This window comes from Lichenostomus cassidix, chromosome 3, assembly GCF_008360975.1.
Source record: "Lichenostomus cassidix isolate B80296 chromosome 3, HeHo_3.0, whole genome shotgun sequence".
Lineage (NCBI taxonomy): Eukaryota > Metazoa > Chordata > Aves > Passeriformes > Meliphagidae > Lichenostomus > Lichenostomus cassidix.
The window spans coordinates 87,195,518-87,219,247 of NC_139483.1; the positions used below are offsets into that span (position 1 = coordinate 87,195,518).

A 23,730-nucleotide genomic window follows, 5' to 3' on the forward strand; every position below is an offset into this window, starting at 1 on the left:
TTTTAACTTTAAATGCACTCATTAAGCATAAATTCACTTAGATTTTCTTAGATTTTGTATGCCATGGAACAGAATTGTTTGTTCACAAAGCTGCTTCAATATAATTCAAAGATGTAAAAAGGAAAAGGTAAAAATAAATTTAAAATCTTGCCTTTAACCGCAGACAGACCTGCTTGTCTGTGAAAATGTTTCTTTGGCTGCCAGTGGCGTATGCCAAATACCACTAACAAAAAATTTGTATGCTCCTAACATGACTCATCAACATTTTTGCATTTCAAATGGCCATTTGAACTGAAAATAAAAAAAGCTTCAGACTTTCCCTTTCATTGGTGTAGTTTAGAAAAAACATCCTACACTGAATTGAGAAGTTTGATACTTTGTTAACTTATGACTGTGCTTAAAAACAGGAAAAGGAAATGTACCATGTTGAAAAATCCAAATGCATTTTCACAGCAATGAACACTAGTTCCTTGTAAAATCAGTGTTTGTTGAATACAGGGTGAGTACAAGTACAGGCACACACAATTGCATGTGGAACAAGCAGATTTACAACTCTGTGCAAAAGGAGTTTTTTGTGTTTCCAGTCTTTTGTGGCTGCATGACCATGTGGTTTCAAAACATGACTGTAAATGCAGGCTGCCTTAACAAAATACAACATGACAATAAACCCTAGCAAGTCTTGGCTGGGCATTTTCTAATGTGATCATCTGAAACTTGCATGGCTAGAAAATCTCAGACCTGAAAGAAAGAGAACTACTATGAAGGTTAAATTGCATCTTAAAGGAGGTGTGATGCTGTGAATGCAAATTAATTTAGATTTGCAGGAGAATGTGATGACAGCTGAACAGACTCTTTTTCAAAATTACTTCTGCCCACATTTTGGGAGTGTGTAATTCAGCATAAGAAATGAGTCATTCAGCAGCAGAGTTTTGTATGGGTTCCTAGTATGGAGATGAAACTTGGTTTTAAGCCATCAAATGCTTTATAACGTAGGATTTCCTTTCACAAAATAAGATTGTGGTTGAAGCTGGAAGGGACCTCCAGAGGTCTTCTGGTTCAACCCCCTCCAGGTACCCAAGACCGTGTCCAGACAGCTGTTGAATATCTCCAAAGATGGAGATTCCACAACATCTCTAGGCTTCCTGTGCCACTGTTCAGAATCCTCACAGAAAAAGGTAAAAAAAGCAGTTTTGCATGATCAGATTGAATTTTATGTTTTAATTTGCAGCTGTTTTCTCTTGTCCTATCAGTGGGCACTACTGAGTAGGGCTTGGCTCCCTCTTCCTGATACCTTCCCTTCAGATATTTGTACACACTGATGAGATCCCCCTAAACCTTCTGTTCTCCACGCTGAACAGCCCCAATTCTCATAGCCTCACCTCACGTGAAAGATGCCTCAGTCCCTTAATCATCTCAGTGGTTCTATGATGCACTCCCTCCAGTAGCTCCACATCTTTCTACTTGGAAGTCTGGCACTGGACACAGCCAGTTGTGGCCTTGCCTGTGCTGAATACACAGGAATAATGCCCTCCCTTGACCTCCCTTGACCTCCTTCACCAGAACCCCAGAGCCCTTTTCTGCAAAGCTTCAGGAAAGTGCTTTCAGGCCATTGAGCCTCCAGCACATGCTGGTGCCTGCGTTATTCGTCCCCAGGTGTAGGGCTTTGCACTTCTTGTCTGAATTCATGAGATTCCTCTTTGCCCATTTCGCCGCATAGCAGGATCTCTCTGAATGGTGGCACAACCCGCGTGTATCAGCCACTATTTCCCATCCTGTCTCACCTGTGAACTTGCTGAGGGAATGCTCTGTTCCATCATCCACTCCTGAACAGAGGAGTTAAATAGTGCTGCACCCAGCACCCAGCACCAACCTCTGGAGTACAGCACTAGTGACTTGCCTCCTGCTGAAATTTGGGCCACTGATCACAACCCCTAGGCACACTCCTGGACCCTTGAAAATACAGGTTCACCTGCTCACATCTTTCAAAAAATTATTAGTTTCTACTTACAAGTACATACACATCAGTGTCTGGTAATCTAATGTCTTAATAGGGTTTAGGGGGTTTTTTTGGTTACGTGTGAAAATTCTCTTTTCCAAATCTTCAAACTTGTGGCCCTGATGAGAAGGAAAAAAAAAGTGCTACTATGACTTAATTAGGAAGAAACAAGTAATTTTTTTTTCCAAAACCAGAAAACAAAATTATAGTTCCACTAACTGCTAACTGTGAATGATATTTGGGGAAACAGAAAATTCTGAAATTATACAATGCAAAGAGACCCAACAGGATACAGAAGAGATATTATAATAAGTCATGTTTGAGTCTTCAACCAGTCCTTGAACTCCCCTCAGATGTTTTGGTTTAAGAAAGGTAAGGGAAAAAGGCAACAATTCCACATTACTGTGTTGACTGTATGAAACTGTTGATGGTGGATTGCATTGCATTCTGTAGCACATAGAGCCTTTCGCCTTGTTCTGGATATTTTAGGTTGGTACTGGGATATGGCTCAAGAGAGATGAAGGTAAGACTGCTTTGCCTGTAGAACAAAATCTGGAGAAACATGAAGTGCTCATGATTTGTGCAGAGCACCTGGCAGTGTTTGAAAAGCTACTGGATGGATTTCTATGGTGTATCTTTAATTTCTTTATATCTAGGCTTATGCTTAAATGTTCAGCAAGCACTCACATATTTACAAACATTCTCCCAGACACTTGATCTCTGCCAGTCTGAAATGAAACCAAATGAGTCAATCAATAAGGGGAAATTTCCACTTGAAGTCCTGGTGCACTCCTCGGACAGTTGCAGAACTGTGGCATTTGTATGGCTCTGCTTGTATTAAGAAAGACTTGCTTGGTGGTTTGCAAGTATTGAAAAAACTATGGGATATGCTTGGTAAGAGAGGAAAGTTAATTTATTGGTCAGTAATATGTATTCTGGTATTTAAAAATGGTTCTTCTAAGAGCTCTCTCAGCTTACTCTTGCTTCAAAATCCTTTTCATAAGGATATGGATGATAGGTCTTATTATACTTCAGGAGCATAGAAAACAATCAAGGGCAGCAGTTTTTTACAGCAGAGTCCAGGATTTCCAGAGAAAAGGTAGAACCACTTGAAATTAAATTAATTAATAGAAGATTTACTTTTGTTTTGTTCCTGTTCTTTCTACAGAAGGAAGTATAGGATTGGGATTGGTTTTCTTTTGGGATTCTTGAGATTGGAGAATCCTGGTACAGAGCTTGCCAAATATTTGAAAATAAAATTAAATTCACAGTCATAAAGTTGGTATGAACATGGTGATGGTGATTGTCCAGGGAACATTTTTTGGAAATCAGTTTCAAAATCTTTCTTTAGCATAGACACAGAAAAGGATGCTCAAAGGAAAGAGCACAGGCAAGAAGAGGTCTGATATCTGTTGTCTCCTTGTTGTTGTTGTTATGTGTAGAACAATAATGCTAATGGTTTATCTGTGATGAACAGACCTACAGAAACAGACTTAAGAGCAGATAAAATTTCCCAATTTGCATTCCCTGAAATTACCAAGTTGAGTGATGAAAGACTCTGGGTTGTTAACAGCAATATCAGGTGTGTTAATTCTCAGCATGCCTTAGTGAGGCTCTGGGATTAAAGAAGGAAAGCCTGGACATCAGAATTTCAGGTTAAGACAGAAATTTTCAACCCAGGCTATTTATAGAAGGTTTAAGAAATCCAGGAGAATCATGAGGCTTTTACCCAATCCACTTAGACCAAGCGGTAATGAGTGTAAATAACTGTGAGTTAGTGAGACCTGCCTAGCAGAGAACTGGATTGGAGACTTTAATCTCATAAACCCCAGGTCTGGAAAGCTTAAGTTCAATAAAATAATCTACCTTTGCTGCTAAGTAGGATTAGTTGCAGCCACTGGAAACTGAGAATACTCAGCACCTTGAAGTCACATGTGTTTGCCTTGGCTTGCTGTGCTGAATATAAATGTGTAATGAGATATTGATATCCAGTAACTATCCAGATTAATCATTGTAACTAATACATGGCAAATACTGAAAATTAAATTAAATTAAATATATTTTGGGTTTAATTAAACACATTTCAGTTAAAATAATTGATCATTTGAATTATGAAAAAAATTAATAAATTATTCTCAGTTCATTCCATTCATAGCACTCTTTCCTTCAAAAAAACAAGTGGTGGAGATATTGTTATTTCTTTAGTGTCCACTCATATTTTCTATGATGAAGTGAATTATTATATTGAAAGACAAGGTATTTAGTTGTCCTAAACTTGACACATTTAATTAAATTTAGAACATTTTTCTTAAATTGAAGGGAAAACCAGAAGGAATGTCTAGCACAGATTTCCACCATGCTTTTAAAATCAATAATGTAGAAGCGGGTTAATCATGGTTAAATAATAATTTGGAGCTAGTGGGTTCACAGTTACTTGTATCCAGTTCCATATAATTGCACTGTAAGTCTATATAATTTTTGGTTGGAAAACATAAGGTGACAGATATTTACTGATGTTAAGATAGTTCACCACAGACTTTCTGGCAGCATAGAAGACAGGTAAAAAATCATCTTTTAGGTAATATTTTTTGTGTTCACGTCACAGCTGGGGCTTATTAGCACTACCTATTATTTTTAGATAAAAATAAATGAAGTCACATTCTTAACTGTATGACTAAAACCCCTGTATCCCCACAACTTGTCACCCACCCCAGCTTTTTGTCACAGAAAAGCACTGAAATCAGTGGGATCTTTGTTCATAGTCAAGAATATAGGGTTGATTTCAAACCCCAGTTGTGATTCCGGGGTGAAATCAGGGTGTGAGACTTGAGGTGATCAGATAGCAACGTTCTGGTTGCCTGGTTTGGGTGTGTTTGTGGGGTTTGTGTGAGCAGGGTAACTGTGCTGAAGTCCTTAACACAGGTGGAGTCAGTGGTGCTCACACATGGGCTCTGAACAAACATTCCACATTTGTGCTGAATGGGAGATCTGCTTGGAAAATTCAGCTTATGTGGCACTTGGTCAACAGCTGCTGGTATCCTCTTTCCAGATGGAATTAGTGAATCCACCTTTAGGGTGGCACTGAGCTCAGCAAAGTATTTCAGGGCATATGAGTTGTGCTTACTCATATAACATCCCCTCAACTGACCTTGTATTTTGAGGATAAAAAAGACAAGGTCACTGCCTTAAGTCTCATTTCCTAGTGACTCAACCATATTTTCACTATCCCAATTCAGACTGTGACTTTAGGAAAGGAGATTTATGTCCAGGATAATGTCAGCCATATAATTATTTAATAATATTGACTTAGTAATCAGTTGTCAATATACAATTTATTTTAAATGCCTATGCTTGCTTTCACACAGATTTAATAAACAATTGAAAAACTTCTTGCTTTAGCTATTTAGGAAGGACTGAAGAATATAGTTCTAATATAAAAGTGTGATTAACCTCTGGCTTGGAAAAAGTTCTACAAGCATTCCTTTCACCCAGTCCTCGTGTGTGTTTTCTGCTATAACATAAGAAAAAGAAAAAAAAATCTCTCTGAATAAGAAAGAAAGTAACTTAATAATTCCATTTTTGTGGATTTCTGACTCAGCACAGAATTAAATTTATTAAGGCTTTTCTTTGATAAGGGTCCAGATTAGTGGCTTCAAAGAGACCTAGATATTTTGATACATTTCAGTGATGCACATTAATAATAGGCAGGGAGGACAACTACAGATTTTCTTACATGCCATTCTTTAAATATTGTAAATACAAGTATATATTATATCAATATTAGAAATACTATAAAATATAAGTATTATTTTAAAAATTTTAAATGTTTAAATGTTTCCAAGTGCAAAACTGTATGGATTGCAGTAAGGAGCTAGGTAGGGTCACTTTTAAAATACTTTGATATGTCTATAACAGTATAATAATGTAAAACAGAAAGAAACTTTCCAAGCCCATTTTACCTCCTTCCCCTCTCTTCCTTTTCAGCACCATGTATAATTACTGATCACGTTTCTTGGAAATGATAGAAAAGTATTCAATAATATTTTTTCTTTTATTAAAGAAAATGTGTTCAGATATCAGGAAGCTGGAGTTGAATCTTTAATGCTAAGATTAGAACCATGAAACTCTTTAAGAGTTTAGAATAAATTCAATCATGTTACATTTTTAAAAAAATAAACCTTTTTTAAGAAAATACACTGATGGACTGGGTAGTCAGAAATGGAGTTTAATAAGTTATATGCTAATGAATCCAGTATTATATAGGAAATATGATAATTACGTCTGACTTCCTTTTATAGCGTTTACATCTCCCAATATACCTGTGGTTTTCCTCTTGAGAATACAATTTGCTTCTGTACCCAATGAATATCATCAGGGTTACCTGATGCAGGAATATATCATACTTTGAGCAACACCAGGCTGAATGCAGAAGCTGGGATGAAATACAGACCCTCATATACTAAATGGAATATCTTGCTAAAAATTCAGCTATTTAGAAGCTGTTTTTCTGCTTCCATTTGCTGTTTATCAAAAGATTTTTACCTGTAAGTTTTCTGGCAGCATTCCGCATGACAGCCTACATCTCTTCCTCTGCTGTACTGCCACTTCTTGGATTAATAGCTGGGCTTGATCTGGATCTTCAGTCACTTCTGTTCAGATGTTCTCGGTGAGAGGGTCCTTCAGACAGGGAACTTATTTCACATTTCCCCTCCAACCTATAGAGTCTGTATTTGATCTGAAGCTGGTCTTCTTGTGCAGCCACCTGGAGAGGGATAGGGTAGACGCAGCAGCCATGAAGAAATGTAAGAAGCAAAAAGACTTTTTGTTACCAAGTAATAAGCAGGAATTAGATGATAGTCTGTAACAAAAAAAAAAGAACGGGTGGTAAGTTTGTTAAAATATCTGAAGCCTTCTTCAACACACGCTACGGAGAAAAAAGGAGGCATTATAAGTATCTGGGTGGATAAACCTACTTAAAGGGTTTATGCAATCACAAAATAAAATATATTCAACTTAAATAACAAATATAGAACTGATTAGATTTTCGTCATGCTATATATTAAATTGTTTCACTTGAAATGCTGACAATACTTTCACCTAGATCTGGCTGCATTAATTATGTATTCAGTTATATACACTTCACTCCTAATCTTTTGTATACCATGTACTTTAAAGAGAGCAGGGAGACACTTGGGAATGGGTATATCTGTACTTGGTATATGGTCCAAGCTTTTCTTCATAAATTATTTTCTACCTCTTGTTACTCCTTGTCATTTCCTTAATAGTCTTTCCTTCTGTCTCAAATCTCATTCTGAAAAAAACCAAACTTAAAACATCTTACATCTAATGCGTACCTTCCTAAGAGAGTATTAAGTAAGCTGTTTTAAACCTACATATTTTTTGCTAATTTGTTGCCATTTGCTTTTATGTTCCACTGACATGATTTCAACTTTTCTTGGTATGTTTCTTTTCCTTTCAGTATTTTTTCTTTATTTCTCTATTTCTACTCTTTCCCACATGAAGTTAGACATAAACTTCAGAAAGCTAAATATATATTATTTTAATATTTTTAGTTCAGACAGTGGCCCTGGGGTTCAATAGCAGCATTCTTTCACTGTCTTTTTGTTGTGCTTATTGAATTTAGTAGGGAGAGGGGGATTCATTGCATACCTGCTTCTTCTCCTGTGATTGTCCTCTGTACCATTCCACTGGCTATCCATAAATCTATCAGCAATGAAACTAATTTAGATTATAGCAGTTCAAACCAAGCAGATTGAAAATATCTTTGATTCCAGCAGCGAAAATTGCTCTTGTATTTTTATGGTGCTATTACAGACCATCTTCCCAGCATGTATCTTTTTTTCTTTCCCTTACTATGCAAAAAAAGTCTTGGCACTGAGTTGGATCTGCTATGCTGTTTAGTTTTGGTTAGTCAGGTTGCTGTGTTGGAGAAGTGCATGCGAAATAGAGATACTGTGTTTTCTGTCTCAACCTGTGGCTAGGGAAAATGCCAAGGCACTGCTGCTGCCTTCCAAAGCCAAGCCCTCATGGCAGCCTGAGGTTCCTGGAAGCAGTTTCTGTGTCCATTCTTCCTCTTGCTGTCAGTCCAGCTGTGCCACCAGTTTGTCCTCTGCCAAGCAGCTGTGCCAGGCAGTGCTGGTGCAGTCACCCATCAGGGGTGCAGACAATGCTGCTCTAGTCAGAGCATCAGTGACAGAGGTGATCTTGTTCATTCTAAGCCTGAAAAAAACTTCATAGACAAAGTCTATGGCTAAACTGGATGATCTGAGAGATACTCAGGGTTCCTAAAGGGACCTGCATGCAGCAGAATCTAGACCAGAACCTGGATTAGTCTGGAAAATGGAGGACCAAACACGCAGGCCATGCTACCATTCCCACAGCTCCTCTGTCGAGAGAGTGCTGACTATAATGAATCACCCCTCTGCCAGCTTCTGCTCCCAGGATGTTACAGTTGGGTCTGTGGTGACTGAAATTTAAGATACTCTATCTCCTGACTTAGAATCATACCATAGTTTTTAGCAGGTTTCAGTATATGCTAGCAGCATTATTAAGAAATTTCTTCTCTGCATCTGTAAAATAGACTTAGTGCTTGCCAAGATAGTCCTTACTCCAAGGACAGCTCATGTTATCTTAACCCTGTATTGCAATAAGTAAAAAAACCCACTAAAATTGCTTTAAAAACTAATTCCTGTGTCGTGTATCAAATTCAGTCTCAATGTATGATATGCCATCAACCTGTACAGATTATCCCCTAATGGGATTTTTTAAAGTTTTGAAATGATTCAGAAGCTGTAAAAGAAAGGGCACTCCACAGACCTGTAGTAAGATACTTTCTTGCCCAGACTATTCATTCTGCTTTGCCCTTCACAGTCTCCTCAGGTCAAGCAGCATGTTTTGTTTATTGTGCCACATGGGACCGAGGGAACGTGGCTGTAGCCAGGCTGGATGAGACAGGCACGCTGAAGAAGAGTAAACATGTCTGAATTTTGCTGGCTGCTGTTGCTGTCCCTGTTACCCTTGACTAGGGAGCTGCAAACCTGTAGCAGTGAGTTAGCAGGAGGCAATACGGGTCCCACCTGGCATAGCTGGAATAAAAAAAGATGCATAGGTACTATTTACAGCTTGTAACTTGCGGTCACTTCAATATAAATTATAGTAGATGGTTACCCCAGCCTTAAGAGCAGTTAATGATCTCATTAGTAGCAGAGCTTCAGCCAACAGCTGGAGAACAGTGGCAGTCCTACTCCTCTCCCTGCCTCCTTTCAAGCAACTGGGTTTTCCTGGAGGAAGACCAGCCATATCACATCCCTTCCTTCCTAGAAGCCAGTGTAAATATCCAGTGGGAATCCATAACAACTTCTTAAGGATTAGGTGGCTACACCACCACTCCTGCAGCCTGCTATATGCCCTCTGTTCATATTACCAATTCCCTTATATGTCTCCTTCAAGTGACAGCTGTAAATAAGCACAAGTCTCTGGCAGCCAGAGCTCACTTGGAATTAAATTCAGGGATAGGGAGCTGTCAGCTAACTGACTTCTGTGGCAGCATAACTGTCATTTGAATGAATTACAGACCACAGTATCCATTCATGTGGGGCCTGTGAGCAAGAGGGTTGGAACAAATTGGGGTAAATGGCTGAAATTTAATTCAGGCTTCTGCAAGTTTTTGAAAAGCCATGCACTCATCTTCAGTGTGATTATTTTCTGTGGTTAATTTGCATTTCCATGTAACTGGAGTAATCTTCTGTTGAAAGGTCTCTTCAGTATGAAAAACAAAATTTGAATTGCTTATACAATTAGCTGAGACTTATTTTGCTCTGTTCTATCAAAGACTAAAATATCTAGGTCGAAGTTTCATAGCACTTTGCCTATGTACAATTTCCACCCTGGGATTGGCAGCTTCTCTTCAGATGCTGAGGAGCAAGACACCCCCCACTCCCTTCCACACTGCTTGTAGAGAGCAGTGCCCCATGCTGATGATGCCAGGCAGATTTAATTGTGCATGCTCAAAGAGAAAAATTACATCCACGCTTGGGTGAGTGCTCTCTGTGGCAAGCTGACAAATCCCCCAGCTGTCAGCTAACCTCAAAGGCAAGCGTACGTTGCTCTAGCTTATGTCTGCTTGCATTCTGCCCATAGGCATTTAGAAGCTGAAACTCATGTTGGCTGTAACACATTCAAACTGCTACTGAAAGAAATGTATGATCTATTTTATGTGTTTCAATCTCTATGGGTGACCCACGCAATTAAGGTTTATTTTTCAGACAAACTATAAGCACGTAGAGACGGCACCTTTCACATATGGGGCAAGTGAAAGTGCATAATGTTTATGGCTGTGGATCTGGCTAAGTTGCTGATTGCTTAGAGAAAATAATTCCTTCCTTGGGCTCAGATGGATTATATTTATATTTTTATGTATTTATTGGGTTCTGCCAGAGAACTACATGCATACAAAATGGCCTTACTTGAGTGCCAATATATATGGGCAAATGCAAAGGGGCATGTGTTGCTAATGCAGTACTGGAGTCATTCTGGCAGAAGCTTTGTCACTTGTGGTGCACTGCAGGCTGTCTATCTAAACCCATCATTACCTGGCACCTATGCTCTGGTGTGATAACCAGACCAATCTGTGAATGGGCAAAGAGCCATCCTAACAGATGGCTTTGACTGTAGGTAACCAGGAAACCATGCATATACATTAAACATGGGTTCAGAGAGCGTGGGTGTTATCTAGGAACATGAAAAGAGCTGTGGGGTTTGGGCTCCTCTATATGCTTTTGAGAACATATGTCATACCCATCAGGCACCCATGGAGGGTGGGCTAGAGCCAGTTCCCACAGCTCTGATGAACTCTGTAGGGATTGCTCCATTGGGCAGGGGCTCAGCTACAGATGAATCTCATGGTTTGCAATGAACTTCAAATTAGTATTAGAAAGACAAAGCACGAAGCTTAAGGATGCAGTTCATAGAATCACAGAATGGTTTGGGTTGGAAGGGACCTTAAAGATCACCCAGGTCCAACCACCCTGCCATGGGCAGGGATACCTCTCACTGGACCAGGTTGCTCAAAGCCCCATCCAGCCTGGCCTTGAACACTGCAAGGGATGGGTCATCCACAGCTTCTCTGGGCAACATGTTCCAGTGCCTTGCCACCCTCACAGTAAAGACTTTTTTTTCCTAATACCTAATCTAAACCTACTCTCTTTCATTTTGAAAGTAGTCCAGTGACTTTGTGCCCTTGTAAGAAGTCTCTTTCTGTCTTTCTCATATGAACCCCTCAGGTACTGGAATGACACAATTAGATCACTCCAAAACCTTCTCTTTACTAGGCTGAACAGTCACAGCTCTCTTGGCCTTTCCTCACAGGAGAGGTGATCCATCCCTCTAATCACCTTGGTGTCCCTCCTCTGGACTCACTGCAGCAGGTCCATGTTCTTCCTCTGCTGGACCCCAGAACAGGATGCAGCGCTGCAAGTGGGATCTCACCAGAGAGCAGAGGTGCAGAATCCCCTCCCTCACCCTGCTGCTCACACTGCTTTGGATTCAGCCTAGGACACGTTTGGCTTTCTGGGCTGGGAGTGCACATTGCTGGGTCATGTCCAGCCTCTCACCCACCAGCACCCCCAAGTCCTTTCCATCAGGGCTGCTCTCAATATGTTCATCTCCCAGCCTGGATTGATACCAGAAGTTACCCTGACTCAGGTGCAGCAACTAATTTACATGCCCACCTGAGGCACTCTCTCACCCAAATTTTAGGTGATGGAGAGGGCTATCCCGCCTACCTGGCACAATTACTGTAAGTTTCCTAGGTTGACAGTGATAGATGCTATTGATATGTGCAGGGAAAGGTCAAATATGTTTATATTTGAGTGCAGTAGAGTCTTAGAACAGGATTTTAAAATATAAAAAAATAACAGGAAATGCCAAACACCTCTTGTCAAGGATTTAGTTCATTGAGTATTTCTAGTACTGAGCAGCCAGTACTGTTCTTTTTTGCAAGAGCCTGTTATTAAAGAACTCAACTAAAAAGTGGGAATTCCAGGGTTCTTGGCCTCTTCGGAGTACTGAACTGCAGATCCTGACCCCATGAGTCCAGTTAAGTGGTTCTCACTATTCTCTGAAGGTGAAGCCTAGCACAGTTCACCCTTGTAAGGCCACAGAGAACACAAAGAAGTGGGGACTCCAGGAACTCCTGGAACTCCTCACTACCAGTTATTTTCACCATGGTTTTTAGTGCTTCCCCATATACAGAGGGGGCAGTGTCCAGAATTAGTATGCATGTAAAAACAAACAAAACAAAAGGGCTATATTCACATCACCTAGATCCACCTAAAATTCACTGTGTCTTCTGTGTCCCATTTTTTGGCTGTGAGTTTTCTGAAGCATGTACTCAATAGAAATCTTAGCCTAATTGGAATTTAAGCTGCCTGAAAATAACCCCAAGGCAGCAACAACAGAGTTTAGGGGAGATTGTCTAGCTTCAGTGAATGTGTGCAAATACACAGAGCCCTGGAACTCTTTTGCTGATGTGAGGAGCTGGGCATGATGCAGAAGTGCTGCAGGAGTCCAAATCCATCTCCTGTTCCCTTTCTGCTGCCTGAGCACAGAAGGAGAGTGTGGCAGGATAGGCAAATATATGTCTGGGAATGTGGTGCTCTATGCTGGCAACACAGAGCTTCAGAGGATATTACGTGTTTGGGAGTGAAAGAGTGTGCCCTATTCATACTTCAGAATTCTCAATGTGAAATATTGTGATTATCATTTTAGATTTGACATGTGTAACTCTGCATTCTTAAGGTAGTTTGAATTAAACCTAAATTACTCTTCCTCTAACTATGTGTTAAGAATGAAATTCAGCTGTAGTAGATAAGAGTAATGATACTTATTAATAGAATTATAATAGAACTTAAATGTGCAGAGTACATTAGGACAGGAGATCACAGTCCTTGAGGGATTGATTTATCCTTGACTTCTATGAGCCTTTGTTATGGTAATGATAGATATATATTCCCAAAATCCTTTTGGTCTGTGTATGCCTTACCCTTTGATTTCTTTATTAGCTCTCCTCCCTTGTCACTACATGTTCTTGTTAATTCAGATCAAGTTTTGCAACTTGCATCATACATTGCTATTTTTTACCAAAATGGTTTATGAGCTCTCTAGCAGCTTATGCGCTTTCCCCTCTTTGCTGCACCTCCTGCCACTGCTGCTAGAAGGGCCTGTGGGTGAGCTGCCATCAGCCAGTATTTGGAAAAACTGGACATGGATTTCCTTTGTTCCTACAACAGTCAAGGCAATAAACCTAATTAATCACTGCTAAGCTTCATTAATAAACATAATTGTGGCAATTTGTGGTAAACATGTTGATGTTTTCTGGAATACTGAATGTTTTATCTAAACATGTAATTTCGTTTTTTAGGCATTTACATAACACGGAAATTTTTGGTAGCCCTGGGTTCTATGACTTTGCTGATGTTGTAAATCCTTGGCATTTCTGAAGTCAAGATGTATATTTAGGTGGATAGTCATGGGCATGGGTGGTTAGCTCACTGTGCTAGTAAATATTGACCACCATGACACAAGTCGATTGCATCCTTCTTATCACCAGTAAATGGAAAAGCTGTTTATAGGTAGTAATGTCTTTAAGGATATAAACAAGCAAAACATATAGGTTAATGTAGATTATCAGCTATATGATGATTGGAAAGCTATAAGAAAAGCTATGAAGTGCAGAACATTTCTCATGAGCTTATTTTAACATTAAAAGGAAGTTGTTGTTTGTTTGTTATTTTTTCTGGAAATACATATACTACTGCAGTGTGTAGGTACTTCCTTGTACTTTGTTCAGTATAGGTATGTTGTGCAACATCATGTACTCTTTCTTGGGACTAGATATATATGAAACATCAGCAGCATAATTTTGCTCATGTGCTAGGCTCTGAACTCAGACAGAATTAAATATTCATCAGGATAGATACCCTGACTCTAGCTATACTTGTAGCAGCTATGAAAGATTAATTCAGTGTTATGTTTCTGTTTAATGGAAGAGGCAAAATGAGCATTTCTGCTGAAAATTTCAGGTTTCAGGTTTAGAAATTATGATCCTTACTATGCTTTCTAAGGAGTGCATAAGATAAATTATCTATATAGAGTTATATTTTTTAATTAAGTCTTTCTCTTTCAAGATATCCCAGCTTCCTCCATAAATTTTGTTGTCTTTACCTTGTCATTTCAAAACACATTGTACATATTTCTTAACTGAACATGCAGCAAATAACCTGCACGCTAAAACTAAGGGCATTGCATAACAGAATGGTGAAGATTTGTAGATCTTGTCGTATATTATAACTTTGATTTGGATTTCCTGTTTCATTGATACTAAGATTTTAAATTACATTTTTACCTGAGGGAGGAATAGCAGCTTTGAGGCAATTCTTGGTAGAATTAATTTATACAGCAATATTCCGAAAGAGAGAGGTTAAAGCAGCAACACAGAAATTCCAATTTCTGTCCCTTGCAGGTCCTTTCTTTTTTTTTTTTTTCCACCCATGTTTTTCTCTTACAAAATGTACCTGCACTATTAATGAACTTCAGTCCCAGCACCAGTGTGGAATCTGGAGGGTAAACTCAATCAGCAAGTTTGAAGTCATAATCCTTGTAAAGCCAGTGTGAATAACAGATGATATTAAGAGGGCACAGTAGATGATATCTCTTCCAACAATTGCTGTAAATGTGATCTCATTGATTCTATCTGTGTTTTTCCCTCTGTGTTTTACAGAGCAGATTGATTTAGGAAGATGTCTTTGGCTTATTACCATTAGTGCTAGAATGATAGAAAAATGTGCAAAAAATTTGGGGATGGTATGAACTGAAAGCCATTATCTATTTTATTAGCAAATTAGGGATGTGTTTTTAATTATGGTTGTGCTGCAATACACACACACTATATTGTACAAATAGGGCTCTTCTGAATTTCTTTAATAGATTTTACTCCAGCTGCACTCTAGAAATTTAGAAGGGAAATCATGAGCAGGCCTACACTCTCTTAGAACACAGCAGGATCAGGATCATATTTTTAAAAACATTTCCTGGACCTCCTTAGGAAGGTGGAGGAACAAGCAAGGCCTGAGTTCCATCTCATCATTTGCTTTGTCTTTAACTTGGCTAAAAGCGGTGTCACTTGTAATACATTTTCAGGTGCTTGCATGAAAGTCAATGGTACTTGCCTGTGGAAGAATGGAAGGACAGAAGAGCTGAAATTCAATAATCCTTTCTGGTTTGAAACAATTCTCAGCTGTCATACAGTTGTGCTACCAGCAAGCTGGCTGCTGCAGTGGAGTGTTAGTGCAGTGATCAGCCCATGAAAAGCTGAATACAGTGGAAGGAAGCTAAAGAAAAAGGAGTTCTGACAAAGGAATTTGGACAAAGTATGCAAAACAAGCTATAATTGTCCATTATTATGTATTATAATGGATGAGACACTCTATAGACAGAAAACAGCAACTTCATGTTCACAACCCTTGGTCCTCATGGGGGACTTCAACCTCCCCTACATCTGTTGGAGGGACAGCACAGCAGGGCAAATTGTGTTCCTGGAATACACTGAGGATAACTTCATTCTCCAAGTGCTGGAGAAGCCATTGGGGAGACACTCTGTACTGGACTTTGTTTTCACCAACAAGGAGGAGCTGGTGGGGAAGGTGAAGCTCAAGGGCAGCCTGGGCTGCAGTGACCATGAAATGATGGATTTCAAGATCCTTAGGGGAGGAAAGAGAGTGCACACCAAGCTCTAATTTGAACTTGTGGTGAGCAGACTTTGGTCTCTTCAGGGAGCTGCTAGGTGGAGTGCAGTGGGATAGAGCCCTGGAAGGAAGAGGGTTAGAGCCCAAGAGAGATGGTTAATATTCAAGGATCACCACTCCCAATCATGCATTCCAATGAAGAGGCAGTCAACCAGGTGTCCATGGCAGGGGGCTTGAAATTAGATTTTTAAAGTCCCTTCCAACCCAAACCGTTCTATGAGTCTATGATTCTATTTTGTATCAGTAAGAAAAGGAAGTTCATTCAGTGTTCTGTTTACTGAGCCAACAGAAATTGCAGTGCTGAAGTAGATACCCTGCTGACTTGGAATGGGCCTATTTTATTTCATTTAACATTTTTTCATAGTAAACATAGCTTTTTTACTTGAATTCTAAAGAGAGAGCTCCTTCCACGATATACAAAATAACAGAAGGCTACATTCAGTGATGCTAATTGGTATTGAATTAAATCATCCAGTCATGCTAATGTGCAATATAAGGTAGAATTTGTGTTTTAAGCACATAAAGGTAGCCAGGGAAGTTTGCCAGAAATATAAAATATTTAATAAAATGCTTTTTTTTTCTAATTACAAGTCTCTTGAAATTAGTACCTTTTACATGTAAAAGTCCATTTGCATTTTGCATACAGATAAATTTCTCTGTGTTTATGCCTTCTGTGCCTTTTGGGTTTTATTTTGCATGTTCATGCTCTTTATGACCACTTTCACTACCCATACAGATACATTTTTCTGTCCATATAATAAAGGTAGTTGTCCACTCCCACTTGTACAATTTTTCAGCATACCCCAGTGATAATGCAGAGCAATTCAACCAAATACCATCCATGGAATTTCTGGTTTGGGTGGTTTACCAGCTCAGCCAAAAATACAAAGTTTCAGAAAGTTCCACTTTTTGCATTTCAGGATTATAATGATGAAATTCGCCAGGAGCAGCTGAGAGAACTTTCGTATTTGAATGGTTCTGAGGATTCATCACGTGGACGGGGCATTCGAGGAAGAGGGATCCGTGTGCCACCTGCAGCTCCTTCAAGGTGTGGTAACCTGAACTATTGTGTTAATAGCTTTACAAAGTGTAAGCAATAGTTAAAAAAAACATAGTGAAGAAATACAATCACATATACATCCTGGTCAGTAAACCAAAATATTTGACTTCTGATTGTGTGGTCTATATTGTTCCAGACTTTCTGATCTACAGTTCAGAGGGTACAGTGGGTGGAATACAAGTAATAAACACCAAATGAGAGCAGATTATGAAGACAGGAAAAGGATATTTCTAAGAAAGAATGCTTTTATGCGAGTACTGAAGCTGTATGGTCAGTAGCATAAAGTCACTGGTCAAAAGAATAGTATAGTCAGAGAAGGCCATATAGTCTAGGGAAACTTAATTTGCCAAATAATTATTTTTATACATATTACATCTGTAGTGTGTGTATATACAAGTATACATATATCTGTAAACTGCATTATATGTTATTTGTTGATGGGTTATCAGTTTTAAGTGAATTTGATTGGCATAGTCTAAAAAATTGGGGTATGAAGGTTTCCTGAATTCTTCCAAGTATTTTTTCATATCTATATAACATATATCTCTGCTTGTTCTTAAGGCCAGTGTAAAATCTTAGTACACTCTTTCAGACTTGTTTTTCACTGTGAACCCTTAAGAACTGTGTTGCCTCAGGGATCTTAGTCACCTTTTTGCTGAACTAAATTAGACAGGAAGAGAAGTTACTCCTCTCTTTTTATACTCTTCCTCTACTTCGCCTTGCAAGTTTCTGCTGTCTGCAATATCTTCTGCCAATCCATTTCTCCCACCCACCAATAAACATGAGAATGAGAGTGATGACTGCTCTTGTAAAATAGTTCGAGAGCAACTGAAAAGATTCCTCATTCTCTTCACCTTCTAGAGCTGTTTTGGAGTAATTCTGCAACCCTGTGAATTACAATGATTCAGAATTTCATTAGTACAAGCAACAAGACGATCAGGTGTGAAAGGCACTGGATGGTTTAAAAATAACTCTCTCTTTCCATAATGGGGCAGGACATGCACATCTTCCCTCATTGTCCACACCAGTGACCATTCCTTTCTGCTCCCCACAGGGGCCGTGGGGGTGCCATTCCTCCCCCGCTGCCTGGCCGAGGTGCCCAAGCGCCCCGAGGAGCGCCGGTGACGCGCGGAGCTCTCCCAGTGCCGCCGGTGGCCAGGGGTGTTCCGACCCCCCGAGCCAGGGGAGCCCCGTCCGTGCCGGGCTACAGACCGCCCCCGCCGCCCGCACACGAGCCCTATGAGGACTATGTGAGTAAACGCCTTCCTTGGCAGCCGGGCAGCCCAGCAAGTCCTTCTGAGATGGAATAGTCTAGCCCAGTAACTCCTCTGTCTCTAACGCCTTTGCCCCTGCAGGTGAAGGGCAGTCTGGGTGATGAGGTGTGTCTGCAAGCCTGTGCTGGGTGATGTGGGTTTGTAGGCTTGTTCACAGCTTAGTTTTGGATATGAGAGATCATGCTGGATAGTTCTTGGGGTGTCACAAAACAACAATACCGATATTCTAAAATTTATATTTTATACTTAAGGTCAGTTTTTACTGTAACCAAGTTCCTAAGAATAACAGATTATATCCTTTGTGAGAAAATGGGGGGGGGGGGTAGTGTTGTTTCAAATCTTTTTTATTACATATTTGTATTCAACATTGTGTTACAGATATATAACAAATAGAAATTCAGGTGTATTTCATGAAAGCTGATACGATGATGCATCTTTAGCAAGGAGCAGTACTAACTAACTGTCACCTTTTCTTATGAGGTGTTAAAAATAATTGTGCTGTACACATCAAAGCTTTCAAGTCATTCTCATTAATGTTTCCTCCTGGAACTATCACCATAACAACAGATATCCAAATAGAGAAGAAAGTGCTATCAAATATGCTGTCTGAATTTTTCCAGCTATGGCAAGTCCAAGAGTAAGAGGAGCATCCCATCTATTCCCTAATCCTATCACCAGGAAAAGATACACTTTTATTCAATGATTAGTCTTCCTTGAACAAAAGAAAGGGAAATTAAACAGAAATTAATCATTGTTGTTAAAGCTTCACTCAACTATGTGTATTTGTACTGCAAAGACTAGATCATGGCCACTTCAAAGCTGGGACGCACGTTCTGTCAATTCTAAGAATAACAACTGAGCAACAGCAGCCAAAAAGGAGGGAAAAGAAAGTCACTCTGGTATTATTTATCTCAACACAGTTTCCATCATTAAATGAGCTAAAAGGCTTGCTAAGAAATGGAATTTCAAAAGTATGCCCTACCTTGATAGACAGTATATTATTGTCTGTTAGTATCAAAATGCGTGAGAACCTTCTTTTCTGTGCAGATACAGAGCCCTTGTAATGTAAAATTAAGATTATAATTTAAGTAACTTTTTTTCATTTACAGTACTAGTAAATGTCCTAGTGTATTAAACATCTTTTAGGGAGCATTTTTTGCACTTTTTCTGGATGGCAAATATATGGAAAGCAGAAGGAGAAATTGAGGCAGCTGGATTACCAAGGTTAGGAAGGCATTGAGCCAGTTCCACATATTTTTGAAATGCTTACACTCTCAGGAGCATAAAATATATATGTACAATTAAAAGAGTCAGTTTAGTTTGTAATACATTAGTCCATTAAAAGCAAACATATGTGTTTGTGTTTCTGTTTCGCCTTCTTAGATAGCAGCAAAAGACAATGCTGTCTAATAGGATAAAATTCACATGTTTTTGAGGTCCTTCCATCTCCTGTGTCCTTTCAACATCTATATTCCACTTCTAGGAATATATGAGATTGCTATCAAGCACCAGTTTGCATTGAAAATTTCTTGTCATTTTATAAAAGCTTTTAAGTTCAGTCTAAGTCATTTTGGTGTCTTATGGACTGAGATCATAACTAGAACTCTGATGCTGTGCTGGTAGAAGGAAAAGTTCACTGTCACATATCTACAGATAATATTGTAAATGATGTTTTAGGTAAAATATTTTTATTTTTGCAAGAAGTAGTTAACACAGTTTTTCTTCCCAAATAAATCATACAATAAATCAGATATCTGGCTGGATACTAAAAGCAAGTGGATCTATTTGTTGACCTGCAGCAAATGTCATGTGTAATTGTTGTTCTTTCACACTTAATCCTACAGATGAAAAACTAATTTGTAATGAATAATTTATTCAATTTACCTTTTTTTTTTTTGCTTCTAAGCAACCCAAAAGTGTATTAGAATTTCCTTATGAGTTTATATTTTTCATTTTTGATTACAGTATTTCACACTGTTTTTTCCCTGCTATATGCGAGCACCATTGGTTTGATTAGTGGTACATATGAATGCACTGTCATTGATTGTGAGTATCCATATTCTTTGTTTTTCTTTGCTCTAATGAAACATAGTCACTTAAATGTTGATCTGAAAGTGAATTCAAGAAATAGAATTGAATGGCTACAGCAGATTTTTTGAAATGTTTAGACAGCATTTCCTGAAAAAAAATCTTTAGCGATTTGCTGAGCACTACTAATCAGATTGTATTGACTGTTTGACCTTGAAATATCTAACTGCTCAAATTGGTTTGGATAAGCATTTAAAAGTTTGGATTATCCAATATATAAATATTTTGAGGTTTCCTGATGGCCTTTCTGAGAATCCATAAAAGCAGATGTCTGAAGGTTTCTCAAGAAAAGCAAAGTCCTGTCACTGTGGTGAATATATTCATGTGCAACATTCTGAATGTCAAGCCTAGCCAGAGGGAAAAACATTTGGAGCAACTTTCAGAAAAGAAGCAGGCTGGAGTGGGAAGGGGGAGTGACTTGCCTAACACCTTTTTCTTTACTTGCCTTTGAAACTTGCTTTTTATTGGGTGTAGCCTAGAGAGTATCTTAGAGGAACTTCTTACCCACAGGAGGAGGAGGTACTGACATTAGAAAATATATGCAAAAGGAAAGTAGTTCCTCTGTGAACCTTTTTCACTTTAAACACAGTTCATTGTGTGTGAACTTGGATGGAGAGTGTAACTGACAGCTGCTGTGCAGTTTCTGGGATCAGGAGGGGTGGTCCTGGGTTTGTGACCTCGTGTTGTGTTTTAACCCCAACACTTGTAGGGATGGGGCAGCTTGACTGGGCAAAGCCAGTGTTCAGTACAGTATATTTTGATCTGAGCATCCAGAATTTTCCACTCAAGGCAAAATATTGGAAGGGTGCTTAATCTAAATCGAAGCAGAAATCACTGTTGCTTTCAGATCCTGTTTTGGAGGGCATTTGACTCTGGATCTGATTTTTTTTCCTTTCAGAATCAGAAGCTAGCAATGAACTGTCCAGTGGTATTTTTCTTTACCTTGTTTTAGAAGCTATGGTAAGACTTGTCAAGAGGTTGTTCCCTTGCACCTTGTAACAGAATACATTTGGGACTAAAATACACATTGCTTTTATATTTTATCTCCACTTTTATTTTCACTCTTGCATAAAAAAGAGGACTTTTGCACAGAAAGCCACTCATCTCAATATGAATACTTAGATGAGCTTCTTGCTTTTACAAACAAATAAGTAATTTGTTTGCAAGAAATAGGCCAGTCTGTCGAGACACTGTGAAACTGGTACAACTCCTAGGTCTAGGACAGCAAGATAAAAGAGCAATTTTAAATGCAAATATTCTCTCTCTCCTCTCATTTCACTGATCAAACCAGCCAAACACAGATTCTTGTTATCTTCTGGAATAAGTGAAGAGCAGTGTTTTTACAGAGTTACTGGAAAAGAACCACACAATAAGATAGATTGTGCGTTTAATGTCATGCTGTTTTTCCTCTCATTTCAAATTATTTAATATGAAAGCAAATGCCACATTCAGATGTTTATTCTAAGATCAATAGTTATTTACATTTTTCAGTAGTTTTCAAACAAACTGAAACAGCTATGGTCTTTCTTATTCAGTGCCAACCTAACAGTGAAAAGATTGACAATTAGGGACATTTTGTCACATTTTAAGATTTAAAAAAGAATAATCAACATTTATGTGTAACTGCGAGCCACACAACTGCATTTGCGGAGGCTTTGTTTAATATTTTAAATGGGAATTCTTAGTGCTTTTAAATTCATTCTGTCTGCCATTCCTGGATGTAGATGGAAACTGTACATAAAGATCTAACTTCCCATTCATGGCATGTTTGCATATGTGTTACTGCTTTAGTAAGTATGTTAAAGTGAGCAATTGGCATTTGATTCTGCTATTTTTAAAGCCCATTCCTATAATCACAGTAGGACATTATCAGAAAGTCCTGGACAACTAAGAAGACTTTTAAGGTTCTTCCAAACCTTAAAATAGTGAAATATATTGGATATAATAACAGGTAACAGGGATTACTTCATTTTCCTTTTTTTTAATAAACTAATATTTCCAAATTTTAAGATGTAGCACTTATCTATTTCTGTGCCTTTTCTGGATGAGAAAAAAAAAATCAATGAAGAATGTACTGAGACTAAACAGCATTTCAATAAAGCTGGAATTATAGACATGGGAATCTGCATGGCTGAACAACATATTGATTAAATATGATTGATTACCTATTTATGCCCAAGGCACTTAGAAAAAGAGCTAAGCTCTATTCAGCTTGTATCTGCTGTGACTTGAAAAATCAAATTTTATTTTTAGTACAATACCGATAAACAAGATAATGTTTATATTATCTGAAAGACCCTATTGAGGTTTAGAAGGATGCTCTGAATGGCAGCCTGATGACAGTATAGTGGATTTATTCAGATTTTGGAGAATTTTTTCCATCAAAAGTATAAATATATTTATTGTGAAAAAATCCAGCAACATAAATACAGAGTTAATGTAATGGCAAGTTTGTAATGTTTTACTAAGACCAGAATCCATAGTCAGCACTAAATCTTCAGTGTCTGGGAACATGCAGTTCTAGAGTTTTTTGCTTACCTGTGCAAACTGAAGTTTGGCTCTTACTCTTAAAGATGTTAGTCTGAATAAATAAGGCTCGCCTCATGAAACCAGAAGAACTGTCCTGAGAGCAATGCAGCAATAAAAGTGAATACTGCTTTCAGACTCACCACTGGTATGAATTTCTCACATTTTGACAATGTGTTCTAAATCACACTTTATTATATTATTTTCTTGATTTGATTTGATTTGATTTGATTGTCATAATCATAGTTATTCAACAGACTAATAAAATACATAAAATTCTTACATCTACTTATTAATGTTGCAGGAATATTTTCATGGAGGATAAGTTCTTCTGTCATTCCCTCTGTGTTGTCCTTACTTGACAGAAATAATTCTCTCCTTGACATTAGTTACCAAGTTGCAGTTGAAAATTATTTACTATTCTAGACAGAGTATGAAAGAAAATGCTGATGCAGCTGTACATGTTTTAGTATTAGAAATGATAATACAAGTACAATGTAATAAATATTTATATTTGTAATATAGAGATTTAAGTGAAGGGCATCTCTCAACTGATGATCCAGCCTGTGTATGGTCCTTAAATATTCATAGTGTATGTAGTTGTATTCATAAGATCCTACATAAAAAATATATGCAGTGTTATCCCCAGAGCCAAATTTGTCTGCATCATGCAATGCACCATTTGATCATTGAACAGTGTGATTGTTCAGGAGCCTGTTACCAAAAATATGTCTGCTGTTACTTGGCTCAGTCACAAGTTGTCACTTGGCTATTTGTCTGATGGAGAACAGTTGAGATTGGTATAAAATAACTCTACAGGCATTTCCACGCTAAACATTATCAGGTTACTGTACCTCCACCCATGTTATCCTTTTCTGACAGACTGCAAAGCAAGAAATAAACTTTTATTCTGTTTGTTTTAACAAACTCATAGAAACTTAAAGAATTGTTCTTCAAGACTTG

At 38.4% G+C, this 23,730-nt stretch overlaps 1 protein-coding gene across 13 annotated transcripts in view; it reads left to right on the plus strand.

Annotated features, from left to right (window-relative positions):
* Nucleotides 1-23,730, plus strand: part of KHDRBS2 (KH RNA binding domain containing, signal transduction associated 2) — a 343,662-nt gene that overhangs the window by 193,678 nt on the left and 126,254 nt on the right. For all 13 annotated transcript variants that reach the window (XM_085056591.1, XM_085056581.1, XM_085056578.1 and 10 more), the window contains 2 exons: nt 16,740-16,867; nt 17,934-18,129. In XM_085056591.1, coding sequence (XP_084912717.1) covers nt 16,740-16,867; nt 17,934-18,129 — 324 coding nt within the window. The remainder of the gene's footprint in view (nt 1-16,739; nt 16,868-17,933; nt 18,130-23,730) is intronic.